The sequence below is a fragment of the Portunus trituberculatus genome, chromosome 17, assembly GCF_017591435.1.
Source record: "Portunus trituberculatus isolate SZX2019 chromosome 17, ASM1759143v1, whole genome shotgun sequence".
Classification (NCBI taxonomy): Eukaryota; Metazoa; Arthropoda; class Malacostraca; order Decapoda; family Portunidae; genus Portunus; species Portunus trituberculatus.
The window spans coordinates 1899049-1913725 of NC_059271.1; the positions used below are offsets into that span (position 1 = coordinate 1899049).

The following is a 14677-nucleotide window of genomic DNA, read 5'->3' on the forward strand; positions in this document are numbered from 1 at the left end:
ATAGTAGTAATAGTTATTTTTTTGTAATAGTAGTAGTATCTAGAGAGAGAGAGAGAGAGAGAGAGTGAAAGCATCCTTGAAAACTTTTAAAACACTTATATGAATCCTTAAAATCCCTTGTAGACCTTTGAAGAACCATTAGAAATCCTTAAATATTTTCTTGTAAACCACAAACATCCTTCTAAGTAACGCAGACATGCAATCATGAGAACAATTATGAAAACTGGTGATTTCTGGCGCAGAGTTAGTGAAATGCGGCAGTCACCCACCATCCCGGTAGCGTATTTTATCGAAATTAGCCTGTATATTTTCCTGTATTTCTTCTCAGGGGTAATTACTGATGCTGCTTCTACTACTACTACTACTACTACTACTACTATTATACTATTACTACTACTACTGGTATTACTACTGCTATTGATTTAGAGACATGCATGTTTTCTATATGGCATACCATATGTAAGCCTTACTCTCTCTCTCTCTCTCTCTCTCTTAAGATAAATGATAATTTGAATTGCAATTACTCCAACTCTGAACAACACAAAGCAGAAGGATTAGGACGTATCTCCATGACTATCAGGATGAGTATGGCGTAGCACTGCCTTTACAGTTGTTCTAGGTGGATATCATTATCAAAATTAAAGCCTAGTGCACCAGTATGTCAGTGAAGGGAGAGAGAACTCATGGAAAGCAGCGCTGCTATTAATGAACTCATTCAGAATTTTACTCTTTAACACATTCACCTCGTACCACCATGACGCGTTTTTATTTTCATTCTGGTTTCTACATTAGTGATCTGCATCTTATGTGGGAAACTTATGTGGAGATTGAAATAGTGAAGACTCAGTGGCCCTTAATCTTCTGATCTCCATAGACTCTTCCTAATATCAATGAAATCGTCTAATCATAGTCAAAACTCATGGTAAAAATGCGTTTCAGTGCTGAATGGATACGTTCCTCTAATATGATCGTGTCATTTCCTCACTATTATATTGGAAATTATTACAGGCTGTCCCAAAAAAATGCCAATAACACAAAAGGTTATGAAAACACAGCGTGTGCCCTTTATGTGTGGCAAACAATAGTTGCAATCAATGGCAACCCTACCGTGCCGCAAACGTGAAGTAAACACGCAAGATGGACAGAGGTGTACAGTCGTCACTTATCCTTCAGAAAAATTTAAAAGACAACACGGAGGAGCTGCATGACTTCCTGGCAGACCTGAAGAACTGGGAAAAGGAGATGAAGGAGGTGGACCAGAGGCTGGCCAGTCAGTCCAGTAGTAAAGACAAGGCAAACAGTGACGAGGTGAGTGATAACCTACCACGGGCCACGGCAGGAGGTAGACGTGTAGCCCAAGTGTTTCTGCAGGGGTTGTCTTGGTGACGTGCCTGTCAAGGGACGCAGGCGTGCTCCTCTTGCTCTAGTAGGCCAAACGGCTATCATGGATATAACTTTAGCTTGATAATTTCAAGAAAGACTTTATTTCCACTTTTTTTTTTCCAAGTCATGATATAGACAATGAAGGGATAAGCTATTTCTCGTTATGGTGAGGGTCTTTTTCCGTCATCAGTCACTATTGCATCCATCACAATCATAGAGAACAACAGAAAAGCTTCAAGATCATAATGAAGTGAATATATCTAACCCTAAACAAACCCAACCCTCAGATGGAGGTATTCCAAGCAAAATTTGTTAATTCTGAGAACATGGGGAACTGAAGCAGTTTTATTTATTTTTTTATATTGCTAGTGCTGGGAGTGTATGAGGAGCTTGCACATGTTGGAAGACAGTGGAGGAGAGTCATCACATGTCCAACACCACTGTGATGGGAAAGAGGGGGTTAAAAGATAAATAAGATCGCTAATGTTGAGAAGAATATTGTTATTTCTTTCTCTCTAAAATGTTCTAAAAGATTATTATAAGCTTGTTAAAGAGTCTCTAGGGTGATGCTCAAGGCCACAGCACCTCCCTTTTAGCTAGGAAGTCACTGCTTGAGTTCATGTTAGTAATTACAGTGACATAGCAAAGAATTAGGTACTTGAGAGGTTTACTTGTGCTGGATTTGTATGGTTTCCTGTCACGACTTCCATGGTTAATGTGATAACAGCTTAAAAGGTCCTCTATTTGATTTTTTAATTGTTCCAGAGCCCCACAGCTCACCCTGTGCGGTCAAAAAGCCACCAGGGCTCAGCCAAGTCCATCTTGAAACAGACGGAGAACAACAAACAAGTGGAGATGAACAAGCAGATGGAGAACAATAAACAAACGATAATGAATGACAAAAACAACAAGAAAAACACAAAGAGGCTGCCTTGTGACTATGCTGCATGGGACAAATTTGACGTGGTGGGTGGTGGTAGTGACAGTAGCAGTTGCAAGTACTGACATTTATATAATTGTCATTAGTTTGTCTGTATTGGACAAATGTTGGATTTGAAAAGTGTGAATGATTGTGTGTGTGTAATTCACCACAGTCGCATGCTGGTCACTCAGCCAGTCTTCCCCATTACGGAGCGAGCTCAGAGCTCATAGACCGATCATCAAGTAGGACTGAGACCACAGTACACACTCCACACACCGGGAAAACGAGGCCACAACCCCTTGAGTTATACGCCGTACCTATTTACTGCTAGGTGAACAAGGCCTACACATTAAGAAGTTTCCTATTTATCTCGCCGCTTCCCGGGACTCGAACCTGGGTCCTCTCGATTGTGAGCCGAGCATGCTAACCACTACACTACGCGGTGTGTGTATTTACCTAATTGTATTTACCTAATTGTAACATACGGGAAAAGAGCTATGCTCGTGTTGTCCCGTCTCCATATCTATTAATGTCCAGCTTTTTCTTAAAATCATGAATATTCCTTGCGTTGACCACTTCCACGTCTAAACTATTCCATGCTTCCACCCTTCTATGAGGGAAGCTATATTTTTTCACATCTCTCCTATAAGTGGCCATTTTTAGTTTTTTCCCATGCCCTCTCGACATTCTTCCATTCCACATACACAGATCTTCCCTATCCATTTTTTCCATGCCAATCATCACTCTGTATATTGCTATCAGGTCTCCCTTTCTTCTGTTTTCCAGGGTTGGAAGTTGCATTCTTTTCAGTCTGTCTTCATAAGTCAAATCTCTTAAGTCAGGCACCATTTTGTTGCAGCCCTCTGTACTTTCTCTAGTTTCCTTATGTGTTTCTTTAAGTTCGAGCCCACTGTATTGTTGCATATTCAAGCCTCGGTCTTATCATTGCAGTAATTATTTTCTTCATCATTTCTTCATCTAGATATACGAACGCCACTCTTATGTTCCTCAATAAGTTCAATACTTCTCCAATTATTTTGTTTATATGTCTCTCTGGCGATAGGTCATTGGTAATTGTCACCCCAAGGTCTTTTTCTTCATGACTGGTTTTATGTCTTCATTTCCTATCTTGTACATACTCCTGATTCTTCTTTCACTCTTGCCAAACTCTATTTTCTTGCATTTTGTCGTGTTGAACTCCATTTGCCATGTACAGCTCCATTTCCATATTCTGTCCAAGTCTTCCTGGAGTAGTTCGCAATCTTTGTCACATCTCACTTTTCTTAACAATTTTGCATCGCCTGCAAATAGGCTCACATAACTGGACACCCCATCCACCATGTCATTTATGTAGACTGCGAACATTACTGGTGCCAACACTGATCCCTGTGGAACTCCACTCTCCACCAATCCCCATTCTGATGGTCTGTCCTTAATTATTGTTCTCATTTCTCTTCCTACCAAAAGTCTTCCATCCATTTTAGTAAACTGCCATGCACTCCTCCTACCATTTCAAGTTTCCAGATCAGTCTCTGGTGTGGTACCTTATCAAAGGCCTTTTTTAAATCCAGATATATTCCATCAGCCCAACCATCTCTTTCCTGTATTACATCTATCACCCTCGAATAGTAACATATCAGGTTTGTCGTGCATGAACGCCTCTTTCCTAAAACCAAATTGACACTCACAAAGTATGTCATTTTTCTCCAAGAAGTCTGTCCATCTATTCTTCACCACCCTCTCACACATCTTAGCTACCACACTTGTAAGTGACACTGGTCTATAGTTCAATGGGTCTCTCTTGTTACCTGATTTATAGATTGGGACAATGTTAGCTCTTTTCCAGTCTTGGGGCACTACACCTTCCCTTAATGAGGCATCAATTACTTCACAAACTTTTTCTGCCAATTGCTCCCTGCATTCTCTTAAAATCCATCCTGATACCCCATCAGGTCCCACAGCTTTTCTCACTTCTAAACTCCCCATCATGTTCTTGATCTCCTCCACAGTTACTTGAAACTCCTTCATAATCCCTTTCTGTTCCATTACCAGTGGTTTGTCAAAAGCAGTCTCCTTTGTGAATACCTTCCGAAAGCATCCATTCATAGCCTCTGCCATTTCCCTGGGATCTTCACTGTATACTCCATTTACTTCTAAACTTTCAATACTTTCTATTTTTGATGTTGTTGTTCACATGTCTGTAAAAAGCCTTGGTTGGTCTTTACATTTATCAATTATATCCTTTTCTTGTTTCTTTCTTTCTTCTCTTCTAATCAACACATATTCATTTCTTGCTCTTTTGTAACTTTCCCACTGCTTAATCCGTCTTTTCCTTCTCCACCTCTTCCATGCATCCTCTTTTCTTGTTCTAGCCTTTTCACATCTATCGTTAAACCAGTCCTGCTTTCCAACTTCTATGTTGTCTTATTGGTACAAATTTTTCTCACCTTCTTTGTATATTTTTATAAATTCCTTCCACTTTTCATTTGCTCCTTAGCACTCTTGAATTTCATCCAATTTGTCTCTTGAAAGAATTTCTTTAGGTTTCCAAAATCTGTCTTGGCATAATTCCATCTTCCCACTTTATATTCTTCATTTCTTCTAGATTTCTCTTCGTCTATCACCTTGAACTCCAAAACTGCATGATCACTCTTGCTAAAGGGCACTCCACCCTCATCTCCTCAATGACCATTGGCTCTGTACTAAAGACCAAGTCCAGTCTTGACGATGCTCCTCTCCTCCAAACCTAGTATCTTCTTTGACCCACTGAGTTAACACATTTTCCATTGCCAGTGTCAATAGTGTATTTCCCCATGTTGTCTCTGATCCTTCCATTGACCAGTCCTCCCAACACACCTCTTTACAATTAAAATCTCCCATCATTATAGTTCGTTCACAGCCACCCAACATTTCTTCCAGACATGTTCCTGTATCACTTATCATTTCTTCATATTCCTGTACTGACCATGCATTTGTCTTAGGTGGTACGTACACCACTATGTAGTGCCTCTTTTTCCTTCATTAGTTTCTGCTCTGATCTTTAGCACTTCTGCCTTTCCCATACCTTTTTCACTTGATCCACCTTTATATCTTTTTAACCAGCAACATCACTCCTCCTCCCATCTTACCTACTCTATTTCTTTTCCAAACGTTATATTTCCTTCTCCAACCTTCATCAGGTCTTCTCCCTCTCTCAGTTTTGTTTCAGTAAGACCCACAATATCTGGGTTCTTGTCCCTCAAGTAATCGTTGAGTTCTAAAATCCCCGATATCACTCCATTTATGTTGGAATACATTACATTTCGCTCATATGTAAGTTTCTTTAGTCCTTTCTACTGTGTGTGTGTGTGTGTGTGTGTGTGTGTGTGTGTGTGTGTGTGTGATTCACCACCTCGGTCGTCTGCTGGTCACCCAGCCAGTCTTCCCCATTATGGAGCGAGCTCAGGGCTCATAGACCGATCTTCGGGTAGGACTAAGACCACAACACACTCCACACACTGGGAAAGCGAGGCCACAACCCCTCGAGTTACATCCCGTACCTATTTACTGCTAGGTGAACAGGGACCACACATTAAGAGGCTTGCCCATTTGCCTCGCCGCCTCTGGGACTCGAACCTGGACCCTCTCGAGTGTGAGTCGAGTGTGTGTGTGTGTGTGTGTGTGTGTGTGTGTGTGTGTGTGTGAAATTCATCTCGGTCATCTGCTGGTCGCCCAGCCAGTCTTCCCCATTACGGAGCGAGCTCAGAGCTCATAGACCGATCTTCGGGTAGGACTGAGACCGTGTGTGTGTGTGTGTGTGTGCAGTGCTTCCGTTAGGCCATTTATTGTGGAGTAGCCAGTATGGAATATAAGTAGATCGATGATAACTGTTATTTAATATTCTGTTTGAGTGATGAAGATTGTGCTCATATATGATTGTATGCGCAAATGCAACGTAATTACTTGTATCATTAGGACTTCCCTTTATTATTAGTGTTATTATCATCATCACTGACTATCTTCGTATCTGTGGTGAAAGAACAGATCAAAAGAAAATGTGGTAGTAACTTGGAGAAAACTTTGTCATTGATTATATTTAACTATGGAGTAGTGTGGGTGACTTATATCTTGTGTATTGGGGGGTCAGGACAAGGCTCTGCAATCATCGTCATCAGAGGAGGAGAAGGAGGAGGAAAAGGAGGAACACAAGCAGCCTAGCCCAAAGACCACACCACCTGTCAATATCCTACCAGCGAATAAGAAAGAACGTGCCACTGCTCTGAAGGAGGAGGTGAGCTGGGTCTCTCTCTCTCTCTCTCTCTCATCTTTTCTGTGATTTTCTTGAGTGTTTTTTTGAACAGTGTATGTATGTATCTATTTAGCTAATGTCATGTGTACTACAGAGGCTGCAACACAAACGAGTGCTAAAGAAATGATTGATATTCACAGTAAGTCTCACTAACATGTAACATATGACTATAGAAGCCACCACATCACCTAAGAGACTATGAGACGAGTTAGAAGCAGCTTTTATTCAGTCATTCACCGCCAGTGTCTTGACAGGGCAACAAACTATACAGCAAGGGACGCCTGGAAGATGCTGTGGCCAAGTACACACAAGGAATGGCCCTTGACCCCACCAATCCCCTGCTCCCGGCCAACAGGGCCATGGCGTACATCAAGTTGAAGAAGTTAGTGCTGTAGCATTCTTGCTATGTATTGTGGAATTATTACTTTAGGTATCAGAATGGAGAATGCACAAACTTACCTTTCTCTTTGTTTTTCTTTGTTCAGGTTAAAACATTCCCTATTGGTGTGTGTGTGTGTGTGTGTGTGTGTGTGTGTGTGTGTGTGAATTTCCAGACATTAAGAAGTTATGTAGTGTATAGAGTGGAATAAGTGGTGTAGGGAAACACATGGTAAATGGTCTTACTACTTTGTTATCTGTAACATTTTGACACTAGGTCATCATTAGTTCAAGTCTAGTGTTAAATCATTAGAGATAGTCAAGTATAACTGTTCTTCCCTGTGTTGTCCTTCACACTTATTTACCCAGAGCTCTTTGTCTATCTTAAGGTGCTAATTATATTATATTTGCTATTTAGTCTGCATGTCCTTAGCTCATTCTCTCTCTCTCTCTCTCATCACTCCATTGTCATAAGCCTTAGCTTGATGTTTATAATATTAGTGTGTTTATTTTATATAAGTCAAAAACACAGAATGAACTAAGGAAGAGTAATAATGGGATTAATGTACATTCCTGCTGGCCACAGGTACACAGCAGCAGAGGCTGATTGTAACAGGTGTCTGAAGCTGGACTGTGACTACATCAAGGGGTACCTGCGCAGGGCCACTGCACGACTCAACCTTGGCAAGGAGGAGCTGGCACGACGGGATTGTCTCAAGGTAAGAATGGCATACAGAGGGAGAGCAGGTATAGGGGTGCAGGCATGTCACTTCCTGGATGGGGTGTTGTGCTGCTAATCTGCTTATACAAAAGGAGACTGATATTTTTCTTATATATACATAGATACATGAAGGATAGATATATATGGAACAAGGCAGTTTGTTGACAAGCATGAACAATGTGTAAATGATAAAAATATTTCATGTAGTGTTTTATCCATGTCAGGTGTTGGAGATGGAGCCAGGCAATAAGGAAGCCAAGAGGGAACTCGAAAGGTTACGTGGCATGGCAAGCAGCCGAGAGGAGAATAAGACAAGCACAGAACAAGAGGTTAAGAACAATAGACTTGGGAAGGAGAAGGTTGCTCAAGATGCCCCAGAGACAAAGAAGGAAGGAGTGGCTGCTGGTAAGGGAAATGAACAGAGCGAGGCAGTACAGGCAACTTCCCACAAGAGGAAAGAAAATGGGAAAAAGATGAAGATTATTGAAGTCAATAGTAGTCAGGAGGACAAAGCACCACCCAAAGCCAACCAGATCCTGCCCATTGTGAAGCCACCTCATCTCAGGTCTAAGGTGAGACCATTAGGTGCCACTCTACCTATGTGTGTCAGTTTTTTCCCTTCTTGGTGTGAGTTGTGTAGTTCTTACTGAGTTGGTTGTCAAGCATTTTTCTTCTCCTTTGCCCAGTATTTGTACATTTGGAATTTGCTGATGACCCATGACTGTGACTGTGCTTTCTAATAGAGGACTGATTTGGCATTTGGAACTGTTACCTCCAAGTGTATGTCCGTATGTTCATCCTAACCTCAGACTGTGGCCAGAAATTGAATCCATGTATCTGAGCACCCTTCAGCTCTAGTGTGTGTGTAATTCACTGTTTGATCTGCTGCAGTCTCTAACGAGACAGCCAGACGTTACCCTATGGAACGAGCTCAGAGCTCATTATTTCTGATCTTGGGATAGGTCTGAGACCAGGCACACACCACACACCGGGACAACAAGGTCACAACTCCTCGATTTACATCCCGTACCTACTCACTGCTAGGTGAACAGGGGCTACACGTGAAAGGAGACACACCCAAATATCTCCACCCGGCCGGGGAATTGAACCCCGGTCATCTGGCCTGTGAAGCCAGCGCTCTAACCACTGAGCTACCGGGCCGTGTGTGTGTGTGTGTGTGTGTGTGTGTGTGTGTGTGAACAAAAGAGTGGATAGTTCAAGTTCTGCTGAGATGATAAATGGCAAACTATTTATCTTTTATCACAGGAATTTCATAGCAGTTAATTAAGTTTGGTATGATTGTTACAGAAGCCACTGAGAAGGATACCTGTTAAGGACATTGGCACATGGGAGGACATGAAGAAGAAGCCTGTGGTGGAGGCAAAAATGGCTGACACCAGTGGGGGTGGTGGTGGTCAGCAGGACAAGACCAAGGAAAGGAAGGCAGCATCACCCACAAAGGTACTGACACAAAGGCACATTACAGGTTGTGAAATACATGATCAAATTGGATAAAAATATGTGTGCTGTCTTAAAATCTTGTGTTCACTTACTGTATTTTCTTGAACTATCATCAAAAGCACTAATTTGAATGTATTTTCCAGACATCAGCGTTGGTGAGCAGTAAACCATTTGTGCCATCAGTGCCAAAAACTTCACACCAGTTCACCCAAGACTGGCATCGACTCTCAAACCAAACAGAGGCAGCCTGTGAATATCTTAAGGTTGTCATCTGTGATCTTGTTGTTTGTGCTCAAGTATCATGGCATTCCTTGATTGTCTGTCATTATTGCCTTTGTCCACCAAAGATGTTGGTCAATCCATCAAGAGTATCTTGCTTAGGCTATCTGTGAATAATTAATGCAATACATATGTTGGTTTTATTTAACTTTGCTAAAGAGAACAGATGTAGAAGTACAAAAAGCAAAATATTAATGGTTACATGAGTGTCAACATTAGCTGTAGAAAATTTTATATATATATATATATATATATATATATATATATATATATATATATATATATATATATATATATATATATATATATATATATATATATATATATATCCTTTATCTGTGCTTCTCTTTATTAATTACTATTTACTTCAGTGAAGTTGTCAATCTTGATGTTGTTTGCTTATAACTATCCAGAGAATAGCTGTGACAAAATTCTGTACTTGCTCTCATTCAGTTACTGCAGTTCTATCCTTTCACTGCCCTCACACAAACTGTTTTCATTCAGTTACTGCAGTTCTATCCTTTCACTGCCCTCACACAAACTGTTTATCATTTATTTTACTTGTCACAGACTTTCCTCCCTAACTTGGCAACCAAATCTTACCAGATTGCCATATTTGATCAATACCATGACATCCATTAATCAGTCTGTCAAACTCAGTTTATAACAGGACTGATTTTTTTATATACTATAGTCTGTCTATTCTATTCTAAAGTGGCTGCTGTGTTTAAAACATATTGTAGCTTATTGATGATGTAATTGATTTTTGGTGAATAATTCTTATTTTCTTTTGATCAACAGGATAGCTTCAGTTTTCCTCAATATTTAAGAACTACACATTCCTCTGGGGCACCATTCATAGTGAGACCCAGGAGCCTTTTTAGAGTAGAGACTATAGACCAACATTCTTTTGCTCACACTATCCAACATTTATGAGATATGATTAATCGCCTATTTTCTGCAATCAAAACTATCATCCACCATCAAATTGTAATCAAGAACCATTCGTCACTATATACAGATGTTCCAAGATCACCAACCATTTTCTTGGTTCACCTGTGCACAACTTGTACCTTGGCATTGCTGGCTTTCTGAGGATGCCTTTTATCAATGTACATATGAGTTTCTTTAATGTTTTCAAAGGTAAACATATTATTGTTCAGGAACTTTCAGGCACTTAAACATTCCTACATCCCACAGATGATTCCTCCAGCCTTCTTCCGCACTGTTGACCTGGAGACTGGTATGTTGGTGGAGGTAGCAAAGGTTCTGTTGAGAGAGGAAGTGTCACCTTCTTTGGCAGCTCAGTACCTCTCTGCCCTCTCAGTGTCACATGGCTTCTCCATCAATCTCATGTTCCTGGAAGCTGACCATAAGCAAGGTGGGATCCCATGCTTCAGTTTGTTATAGTTTCTGAGACAGGATTCTTCTTGAGTTTGTTTTTCTGTAGTTATTGGTAAGTAGCCATGTGGTGAGGTGTGTTGGTGATGTGACAGAGAGAAGAGTGTTGTGGTGAGGTTGATTGCAGCATTGGAGGGGGAAGGTCTCTTAGTATACTAGTGAGAAGAGTATGTGGCAAAGTTAATTTTTCTCTTCTGACGTTTTCTGACCTTGCTGCATTGGGGCTAGAAGAATGAGTTATTGTCACTCTTTGTGCTCAGGTTTGGTGTGTCACATCTTTATTCCTATCTAGTGAAAATAAATATTATGAATGATTATTTTCTCTTTCAGTTTTTCTCAATTTGACTTCAAAATGCCAGCAAGTTGAAGATCACAGAACAAAGATGGAGGAGCTCAAGGCAGCCATTGAGTCATCTTAGGAAGGATCGGCACTCCAGTATTTGCTCATCACCGCTGCAAGTTAATTTCCTCACGCATCACACTTGTAAATCAGAGCATTTTTTTTTTCTTTTTACATCCTTCTGGATCATCATTGAACCACTATGAATTATTTGCCTTAATAAACATTCAAAGTAAAGTTGTAGCTCACCAGTCCTGTTAACCAAAATTCAAGAATACTTAGTTTTTAAGCTGAGAGCATTAGTCTATGAAGATACAACATAATGCTCACTTAAACTATTGAAGGCATTTTTAGTTTAATAACAGGATGGTGTACTTAACTTTTATTATATTCAAGAAAAGTGCATGATAGGATATACAGATATGTAAGGCAGATCTGTCTGTCTGTTGTGATTTGAGGTGATTGCCAAGGACTGGCTCATCGTATCACTTCTCACTTTCATCTTTCAGTTTGTTTTGGTGCTGCAGAAAAGTTTGTACATCAACACCACAAACAACTGAATTACCTTACATACACACTTGCAGTTGTAATAACACTCTTCAGGTGCAGGTGCTCCTGGTAAGATTAAATAATTTACAGTAACAACTTTTCTGGGATCAGAATACACTTGACAAGCTCACCATCACAGGCGTTTCTTATAAATATATACCGTATTTTACGGCTTACAAGACACACTTTTTTTCCTAAAAACTACCCTGAAAAATACTAGTGTGTCTTCCAAGATGAATGTTGTATTGTAAGGCAGCATCCAACCTCAAGTGAGCTTGGACACTTGACAGATAGCGACCTGGATTTGTATGTTGAGTCATTACATTATGATGTTAGCTTAAGTACCATTTAATTTGGCCTTTTATATTATGTAAACTCAGTACATAGGTGTTACAAGTATTTACAATACCATAATCCTTCCTGCAGCCTACTCAGCGTGTGGAGAAAACGGGCGCCCTCGTCTCATTGCAACACACACATACATGCACATGAACGCACACACATCATGCCAGGTGCCTTTATACCTTTATTAATATAACATCCAAGTGGCTTACTCATTCAAGCAAGAGTCAAAACTCCACTTGTGAATTGTATTCACATTGATAAAGCCTATGAAGCACGACTGCAAAATAAAATAAATACAAACTGCAGCACTGACGTGTTCAGTTTCGGCGATCGGACAAGTGATTCCATAAAGTAAACAACAGGTCCAAAACATGCCATCGCCCGCCACTAAAACAAGAGATGGACTGTTTCACTGTGTATATGTATTTACCTTTGGTGTTTTTATTTACATAGTTTTAAATTTGTAATGAGTGGTGAAACAATAGTGTCTTGCAAACTCCTTGCTTCTGATGTTTTTTGTGTTCAGTGGTCGGGTATATGGTGAATGCGTTCTTGTATGAGAATGACTTTTTTTTTTCTTAGAAATTTCTTTCAAATATTAGGGTGCGTCTTGCAAGCCGTAAAATACGGTAACACTTGCACTCCAGCGCTAAGATTTCCTGCTAATTTCCTTCCAGATGTAACACGTATCACAGTAAACCTCTCCATCTGAACCAACTGCCCCGTAACGTGTCAGTGTACAAGTCAGGTGAGGCGTCACACAACTGCTCATCGAAGAAATTAATGAAAAAAGTTATCAGGATATATAAATATAGATATATATATATTTATATAATATAAACTTCATAAAGACAACAAATTAAGTAATCCAGTATGACAAACACTTACTACCTCTACTCATATCACCTATGTAGAAACATACTGCCATACACTTCTGTATGCACACACACACACACACACACACACACACACACACACACACACACACACACACACACACATACACACACACACACACACACACTTGCTGGTCAAAAACTTGGAGTGATGTGGTTTGTACCTGCCTTGTCCTTGATTCTATTAAGTACACATCAGCATAAGGCAGATTGTAAATGCAATATACACAGTACTTTCTTGCACCAACTTGCTAGCTTCTACCTACTAGTGTCCAACAACAACCAAATCAGCACTTTGTGCAACAACTGCAAACACAACACAGCTGCCACCACTGAGCTGGAGCCAGAGCCCCTCACCACACATCACTTGTGTTCAAATGTGGTACAGTGACTGCCTAGGTTGGCAAAGTGTCACAGCTATTTTTTTTATTTGCATATTGAAGCAAATAATTACTGGATATTAGGATACAACTGAGAGCTGTTACAACAACTTTGTGCTCCTCAATGAACTGAGCCAGCAAATCTGTCATACAGGGGGAATGGTTATATTGATGCTGTTCCTGAAGTAACATGTTTGCTAATACTCCATTACAACTGGGCACCAGTGCCACATCATAATCTCTAAGTAGTAATTAATGGAGTGTTAAATTATACATTTAACTAGTCCTATGCTTGACATGAAAGATTTATGTCTTCAATTATAAGCAAATCATACAAGATCTAGAATAATATCAGTCTCACCTCAAGGTGTAAGGTAGTACACAGTTATCTTGAAAATCAACACTGAGCCAAGATATTTTCCTCCAATCCAGGTGCTCACAAATACCTCATGACCTCAAGCCATAACCATCATGAGTGTCAGCAAATACAATATTGGCAAGGAAGAAAGAAGAATGTATAGTTGTGGTAATATTACATTACAGCTGAGGTTTACCTTATTTACTCTTACAGTGTTGCTAGAACTTTATAAAGTCAAAAAGTAATAAAAGTAAACATACTTTAAAACAACCAAAGTGAGTGTTCTTAAAAATTTAGGTGATTGAGGAATTTATTTTCATCATTAACTTCTTGAGTCAAACTGTCCAGTAGCAACCACAGCTACTCCATAGCACAATACTAGACTAAGGCTCAAAACTTCATTTGAAACTGTTGTCAATCATACATAGTTACTTAGGATAGAATTTGAAGTTCATGATAAGGGAGCATACTGAGAGCAGAAAATCTTTGCCTAAGTATCAATGCATAAACAGTCTTATTTTTGCTTTGTTGTGCCATTCATGCCACCTCAGTAGCTTCTTGTCACTATTTCAGCCTTTGGTTATTGTTTACTCAACTTCAGACTATGTGCCGGTGTATCCTCTAATACACTTGAATTCTATCTGATCAACAAAAACAGTTTGTGATGTGGAAACAAGATGAATGTTTGTTGTAAAAGCTTATCACTCATCACCAATCTATTTACAATTTTTCCATCTTTTTGGTATTTACATTAGTTAAATGGCCCCTTCAAGCAAATGGTTAGCTTTTACACATTAAGATTGGATAAGAGAAAGAACACTTCTGAGTTTTGCAATGTTAACAATCACTTTTATCTTTCTAACAACAGTGTGCCACCTCTTGACAAAATTTCATCAACTGAAGAATCAACAGGCAGACTAGAGTGAGCATTGCTCAACTAAGTATAATTGCTCTCACAGAGAACTTCAACAGAAAA

General features: G+C 39.8%; 1 protein-coding gene across 1 annotated transcript; it reads left to right on the forward strand.

Moving 5' to 3' along the window:
* Positions 1–1090: 1090 nt before the first annotated feature.
* On the forward strand, positions 1091–11410 carry LOC123505253 (RNA polymerase II-associated protein 3-like). The gene is made up of 10 exons (XM_045256473.1): positions 1091–1308; positions 2149–2349; positions 6432–6575; positions 6848–6975; positions 7558–7690; positions 7917–8264; positions 9001–9153; positions 9297–9416; positions 10633–10813; positions 11164–11410. The coding sequence occupies exons 1-10, from the start codon at positions 1138–1140 to the stop codon at positions 11250–11252; spliced, it is 1668 nt and encodes a 555-aa protein (XP_045112408.1). The 5' UTR covers positions 1091–1137; the 3' UTR covers positions 11253–11410.
* Positions 11411–14677: the final 3267 nt, after the last annotated feature.

Excerpts from the sequence above, each read along its gene's own strand:
- LOC123505253 (XM_045256473.1), top strand. The coding sequence starts at position 1,138 with ATGGACAGAGGTGTACAGTCGTCACTTATCCTTCAGAAAAATTTAAAA. Across the intron at positions 2,350-6,431 it reads CATGGGACAAATTTGACGTG|GACAAGGCTCTGCAATCATC; the intron begins GTGGGTGGTGGT and ends TTGGGGGGTCAG. Across the intron at positions 6,576-6,847 it reads CCACTGCTCTGAAGGAGGAG|GGCAACAAACTATACAGCAA; the intron begins GTGAGCTGGGTC and ends GTGTCTTGACAG.